Genomic DNA, 7,328 nt, shown 5'->3' on the forward strand with positions numbered 1-7,328 from the left:
CCTACCAGATCCGGGGAAGTGAGCCTTCTCGCCTGGTGTTCATTGACAATGCAGGCAGACCTCACCATCCGGAAGCAAAACTCAACTTCAGGCTACTGGAAGGCATAGATGGGTAAGAAGGGCAACAGAAGCAATTCTAGCTAACAGTACTGGAGGGTCACAGCCCAGGCCACTGGGAACATTCCCTTCCTTTCAGAATATATAAGGCAGAACAGTTAAGGTTCTTCAATAAAAACAGATGTGTCTCTAGAGAAAATAAATTGGACTGGATGGGGCTTGCCTGTGTTTGTGAAGTTTTCTTCTAGACAGTGATTCTTAGGGCTCACCACCAGTAGAAAGACTGAGTCCTTTACATTCGCATATACCTCGTTGATATCTACACCCCCGCCACAACCATGTTTGTTCCACATATACCATGACTGAAAGCTTGTGCAATCCCACATTCGTATATCTTAGTTTCTTGGATTGCCTTTTTGCTCAAGCCTCAATATGGGGGGGCTGAGACAGGTCGCCGTCAAGATAGTGGAAAGACTCCCACTGATTTCAGTGGAGTTTGGATAAGGTCCTACCTGCACAGATATCAGAAACACAAATATAGGGCCTCAGTCTGAGCTATCATGCACCAGTGTAAATCAGGAGTGGCTCTACCGAAATTAATGGAGATACAGTGGTATAAAATTAGAGTGAGATCAGAATCAGGCCCTATGTGTGCATATTTCACACTGAGGTGAATATTTATATCTCACACTGGGGGTAGCTGATGACTATCTCAGAAGCTATAAAGCATATTATTTTCCCTGTAACTGGCAGCTGCCCAAAATAGCAAACAAACAGGTATTTCAGTATTTCGTGTGTCATTGCATATCCAGCTTTCACATGTTATCAGTCTTTTGATTTGAGACCATTTGGATTCATTTCTGATTGTACTGTTGTGGAAGCAGCTCGCCTGTTACAAGCAGAGTTTTATATAGTTTACATCCATTGTCATTTGTTAGCAGAAATGGGAACCACTCAACCCCCTGGACCAGAATAATCCTGGACTTTGAGTAATTTGAAATCTGGACATAGCTCCAATTCTTGCCACTTGAGTCCCTTTCTATGTGCTAAGGAATAACTTGTCCCAAGACACTTGGGCAACTTGTGTCCCCTAAAGCATATGCCTGGAACCTATTGGGTTAGCAGGGTAATAGCCCTTTAATATCAGGGTATATTTCTCACACTGAATTGCTCTCGTGCATCCTCGCAAGAGCTGGACATAGACCTAAACTGAGGATCTAACCCCTCCCCCCCGAACACTGAAGGGTTGAAAATCCAGATTCAAATGTTCTGGGTGAGGGCCAGCTCTCTCACTCTGTGCTTATTAAACTGTTATAGCTTTCAACATCTCTGCAGCCAAGAAAAATAGTTAACACCAAAACAATTTCTGCTTTGCATAAAATATGAACAGAACAGAACTCTGACTACTTCCAGGGACAGAGACAGAAATGGAGCAAACACTATTCTCCTGCCCTAACCCCTTAGCTATATGATTTTATCTTTCCAACTCCTTTTCTTTCCCTCTTCTGATTTTCTTCATCAGGTTTCCTGAGACAGCTGTGACTGTACTCAAATCGGGATGTTTACAGAACATGCTTCTGAAGTCACTGTACATGGATCAGGAATTCTGGGAAAGCCAGGGTGGATACCAAGGACTTAGACACTTGCTTCAAGTCATTAACAGAAGAGGACAGATCCTACTGCAGTACATTCAGGAACACAATCTGACAATCTTTAAGGATTCATCACTTTAAAACATGCCCCTACAAGAGCAACACACTCGCCTTATATAAAGTGCAAGGTTGCAACCATGGGTACACCTCGGTCCTCTAAAGCTTTTATGATCAGAAGCTGCTCTTGAGTGCTTGGTTCTTCAGAATCAAATTCAGCAGCACATCCTGAAGAAGTAGAATAGATCCCAGGAAGAGACAGATGGGGGAAAGAAAATTTCTGACACATTACAGAAAGGCTGGGAAAATGAATTTACCAAGTATTTTATTGAGCACTGACTCCAGCTTGGATTTTCAAAGGAGTTGAATCACATTGAGATTTTGGGCACCTAACTCCCTGAGGTTCCTTCAAAAATCTTATCTTGAATGTTATGGCAAAATACTAAGGACAACATGAGAAATATCAACTCAACAGTTTGAGAGACTGACCAAAGCTTATAGAAGCCAGTGGGAGTCTTTTAATTGACTTCAACAGGCTTTTGATTAAGCCTTAACTGCTTCAGAAGTAGTCTATATATGACCAGTTTGGTTTGACATAAGCAAAAAGGGTGGCACCTCCAAAGTGAATTATATATATAATGAAATAGCATATGAGCGAAGATAGGTCTTCCTCAGTCTAATGAATGATGTGCCTATGGATACTGGATGTAGATCAATTAATGCCAGCTGAGAATCTGGCCCATAATGCATTGCAGCAAGCATCTGGCAGCAATTGCTATAATTAAGATTGAAAAGCACTTTCTAGCCTAACTTGCTGTTTTCATACACTCAATGCTTCCTGAAACATTCACCTTTTGAGCTGCAATTTTCCATGCTAGGTCTAGAGTGAATTTTTATTTTATTTGGATAAGTTTGAACTAAATCACTTCTGTCATGTTTTGAGCTATGGGAGAATTAAGCAAAAATGCCTCCTACTAAAGATCTTTTAAATACCCTTTTTTGGACATGGCAGCAGCAAAAACAGCTGTCCGAAACTTGAAACCTTCCTTGGTTTGCAGAAAAATATTTTTTAAAATGATAAGCACCTGCAAAATGACTTCTGAGCATGCTATCTGCTAAGAATTTTGGCACAGCCTACTTGAGTCCTGTCTTATTTTTGTCATCACTGTATATCTGCCTGGCTGCTCAGACAGTGAGCGTGATTGTGCCTCTCTGACTAGTGCTGAGACAATAGAGATGTCAGAAATTGTAAATGTCTCACTGAAAAATGCACAGCAAAATCCTCCAAAAATACTTACTTAAACATCACGGCCAGGAAAAAATTGCGAGTGCAAAATAAAAAAAAAATAATTGGGGAATCTGGTATTTTAGGGTCTCTTTGAAGTTTTCATTCTACAGTAGTCCTGACATTCTAATTGCATAGTTAGTATTTGCTATATAATCTAAGGCCAAGCTTTTCAGAAGTGACTAGTGAGTTCAGGTGCCCAGCTTGAGACACTTTATAGGTGCTTGATTTTCAGAAAGTGTTAAGCACCCATTCTCTGAAAATCAGGTCCCTTCAAGGTGTCCCAAGTCAGACACTCAATAACTGAGGCCCCTGAAATCACCAGTCACTTTTGAAAGTATTGGCCTGTATTGTTTTCTATTACAAAAATCCACCACGGTGTAAACAAATGTGCTGCTACCCTACGAACCTGTTTTACAGAAAATGATCTCCAGGCAAATAACAGGAGCAGAAAAGGTTGGAACTCACCCCTCTCCCACTATATTCCCCTCAGTGAGGTGTGAGCTTCAAAAACTAAAGGGGATCCTTTAAAAAGCAACCATCCGATTGCACAAGCAATTTCCTTTTCTCTCATTTCTTTTGAAGAGAAAGATTAAACGATACAAATGATGTTAGTGCCATGTTCATCAAGTCAAAACAATTGCTATTACCATAAAAAAATTGTAACCACCAAGATACTCCATTGGCCTCCAGAGTGACCACATCATTTTATTGTGTGAAATTCTGTCCCACTGAAGTCAATGGGCATTTTACCACTGACTTCATTGAGGGCAGGATTACTCCATTGCTTTCATCTTTCTCCCACTCCTTCCCCATCCTCACCATGTGTTGTCACCTCCTGTGTTGTCCTGGCACTGAGCTGCACAGGTGGACCGCTGTGCCCATGGGGAGTCCAAAAGAAGTCCATGACATCACAGAGATGCCTCATAATTGTAAGCGCTATGCTCAGCAATAAGTAGAAAGAACAGGAGGACTTGTGGCACCTTAGAGACTAACCAATTTATTTGAGCATAAGCTCAAATATGCACCGGTATGCATCCGATGAAGTGAGCTGTAGCTCACGAAAGCTTATGCTCAAATAAATTGGTTAGTTTCTAAGGTGCCACAAGTACTCCTGTTCTTTTTGCGAATACAGACTAACACGGCTGCTACTCTGAAAATCAGCAGTAAGTGTTTGCCGACTGGGCCCGACATAAGATTGTAAACTCTTATGAGCACAGAGTAAGTCATTGCTCGTTCTGTGAAATGCTATGCACAGCTAGAGAGCTACATGAATAAATAAGTAATAACAAGAACAATAATATTGCATAATTAAATCCACAAAATGTACTGCAAAAGTTGAAGTCCTAACAGCGACAGTCATTTGGCCACCTACCATATGTGTGATATGTTCCATTCTTGTTTTTTCTGGCTGATGTATTTATGTTAATTTCAAACAATACCACAAAGTACATATGTTGGACAATGGGGCTGAGTTAATGTTGCTTTTAGAACCAAAAACTTTGCGTTTCCTGACTTCTTGTGGTTTTTGTCTGTTCAAATTTAACATGGCAGAACATGCAGGTTTTTGCATTTTCTCATGTATATGTGTGTGTTTTGGGTGGTTAAACTTGGAAGATGTCACTTCTGTATGTGTAATAAATGAAAACAAATCCTAAAACAACACTAAGATCTGCTACTGATTAATACATATCTGTGTGTTCTGAGTGGACACTGGATGGGGAGGGCTCTCAGTTATTATAGATTTCAGAGTAACAGCCGTGTTAGTCTGTATTCGTAAAAAGAAAAGGAGTACTTGTGGCACCTTAGAGACTAACCAGTTTATTTGAGCATGAGCTTTCGTGAGCTACAGCTCACTTCATCGGATGCATAGCATATCGTGGAAAGTTATTATAGAGAATTCTTTCCCAGGTGTCTGGCTGGTGGGGCTCACCCACAAACTCAGGGTCTAACTGATCACCGTATTTGGGGTTAGGAAGGAATATTCCTGCAGGTGACACTGGCAGAGACACTGGAGAGTTTTCGCCTTCCTCTGCAGCCTGAGGCACGAGGGTCACATGCTGGTTTAAGCTAGAGTAAATGTGGATTCTCTGTAACGTGACATCTTTACATCAAGATTTGAGGGCTTCAGTAGCTCAACCAAAGATTATGGGCCTACTACAGTAGTGGGTGGGTGAGGTTCTGTGGCCTGTGATGTGCAGGTCAGCCTAAATCAATGGTCCCCAAACTTTTGACAGTCATGCCCACCCTTCCCCCTGTCTGTGCCCCCCATCCCTCCCCGCCCGCCACGCTCCTCAGAGCCAGGGCAAGGAGTGGGGCTGTGGCTTGGGGTTGGGGGAATGCAGACAGGGATAAGAGGGGCGAGGCTGGGGCTGCAGCTGGGAGTGGGTCAGGGGCCAAGTGCAGAGCTGTGGCCGGGGCCGAGGCTGGGGGTGGAAGCAGAGTTGCGGTGGGGGCCAGCAGCTGGGCCCCCAGCTGGGTGCAAGCTGCACTGAGGCTGGGATCAGGGACGTGCAGGTCAGGGAGCCAGGGCCACAACTGGGGGCAGGGCTGGAGCAGAGCAGGGGCCAAGATGTGGCTGGGTGGCGCACCCTCCCTGCCCCTGTGGGAGCTTGCCTGACCGGCCACCCCCCCAAAAGGTTCCTCCATGCTCCCTTAGTGGTGGGTGCCCCACAGATTGGGCACTTCTGGACTAGATGATCATGATGGTCCCTTAAAGTTTATGAGAATGTTTATATTGTATATGCAGATAAATATACGTTAAGTTTTTCAAAGCAGTCCATGAGATTTGGCCATTAAAATTAGTGGAAGATGTGTGGCTAAATCCTCTGAACTTCTCTGAACATTTCAGTGTATGCTGTATATGTTACAGCAGTGCCTTCACGCTGGTTCCGTTCAGGATGTGTCAGGTTTCCCATTAACCCAGTTTTAGGGTTTGATAACTTGATCAGAAAAATTCACTCTAGCTTGACACAGGGCCGGCTCTACCTTTTTCGCGGCCCCAAGCGGTGAAGCAAAGAAAAAGGGGAAAAAAAGCAGCCGCCGAATAAGAAGAGGAAAGGATGATATCCGAGTGCCGCCCCAAGAACGGCCGGAATGCCGCCCCTTCAGATTTGCCGCCCCAGGCACCTGCTTCCTTAGCTGGTGCCTAGAGCCGGCCCTGGCTTGACAAAGTCTTGTCTCAGGGGCGCGTCTTTCTTTAACCCAATTTCACTGGGCATTTATAGCTTCCATGTATGCAAAAAGACAATACAAGCTGATGCTTCGGGGCGCTTGTCTATGCTTACATAACTCAAACACAGCTTTGGTCTGGCAAGAACCCAGTGACATCCCTGTGGATATGTCTGAGACAGGCAAGTAAAGAGGAGGAGCTATAGGGCTAGACTGGGCTGGGCCTGATGTGGGTGTGCAAGAAGGATGGGCAGGAAAGAGGTTTCAAGGAGGCTTTATATCACCTCTGCTACTGTGCCGCTGAGCAGGAATTCAGAGCAGCAGCCGTGTTAGTCTGTAGCCGCAAAAAGAAAAGGAGGACTTGTGGCACCTTATCCGATGAAGTGAGCTGTAGCTCAGGAAAGCTTATGCTCTAATAAATTTGTTAGTCTCTGAGGTGCCACAAGTCCTCCTGTTCTTTTTGAGCAGGAATTGTCACCATCTGGATAGTTGCGTTTTGGGACTGGAAACATTGGGGCAACTCTAGAACTGACAATGATGGTGAAAACCATATAGCTAGGGCCCTACCAAATTCACGGCCATGAAAAATGCACCACGGGCCGTGAAATATGGTCTCCCTCCATGAAATCTGGTCTTTTGTGTACTTTTACCCCTTACTGTACAGATTTCACAGGGGAGACCAGCGTTTCTCAAATTGGGGGTCCTGACCCAAAGGGAGTTGTAGGGATATCGCAAGGTTATTTGAGGGGGGTAGCAGTATTGCCACCCTTACTTCTGCACTGCCTTCGGAGCTGGACGGCCGGATAGCGGTGGCTGTTAGCCGGGCGCCTAGCTCTGAAGGCAGCGCCCCGCCAGCAGCAGTGTAGAAGTAAGGGTGGCAACACCATACCATGCAGCTGTTACTTCTGCACTGCTGCCTTCAGAGCGGGGCGGTCGGAGCGTGGTGGAGAGGGCCCAACTCTGCAAGCAACCGCGCAGAAGTAAGGGTGGCAATTCCATACCGTGCCACCCTTACTCCTGCGCTGCTGCTGGCGGCGGCTCTGCCTTCAGAGACGGGGTCCCAGCCAGCAGCTGTCACTCTCCATTGCCCAGCTCTGAAGGCAGTGCCGCTGTCAGCAGCAGCGCAGAAGTAAGGGTAGCAGCACCGCGACCCCAACCAAGTCCTT

The 7,328-nt window shown here is 45.1% G+C and overlaps 1 protein-coding gene across 3 annotated transcripts in view; it reads left to right on the forward strand.

Moving 5' to 3' along the window:
* GASK1A (golgi associated kinase 1A) overlaps nucleotides 1–2,306 on the forward strand; it is a 54,436-nt gene extending 52,130 nt beyond the window's left edge. For 2 of the 3 annotated variants that reach the window (XM_043540854.1, XM_007066482.4), the window contains 2 exons: nucleotides 9–112; nucleotides 1,580–2,306. In XM_043540854.1, the coding sequence (XP_043396789.1) occupies nucleotides 9–112; nucleotides 1,580–1,790 (315 nt within the window). In that variant the 3' untranslated portion in view covers nucleotides 1,791–2,306. The remainder of the gene's footprint in view (nucleotides 1–8; nucleotides 113–1,579) is intronic. The other variant, XM_043540855.1, reaches the window with a different exon arrangement.
* The last annotated feature ends 5,022 nt before the right edge of the window (nucleotides 2,307–7,328 follow it).

This window comes from Chelonia mydas, chromosome 2 (assembly GCF_015237465.2).
Source record: "Chelonia mydas isolate rCheMyd1 chromosome 2, rCheMyd1.pri.v2, whole genome shotgun sequence".
Lineage (NCBI taxonomy): Eukaryota > Metazoa > Chordata > Testudines > Cheloniidae > Chelonia > Chelonia mydas.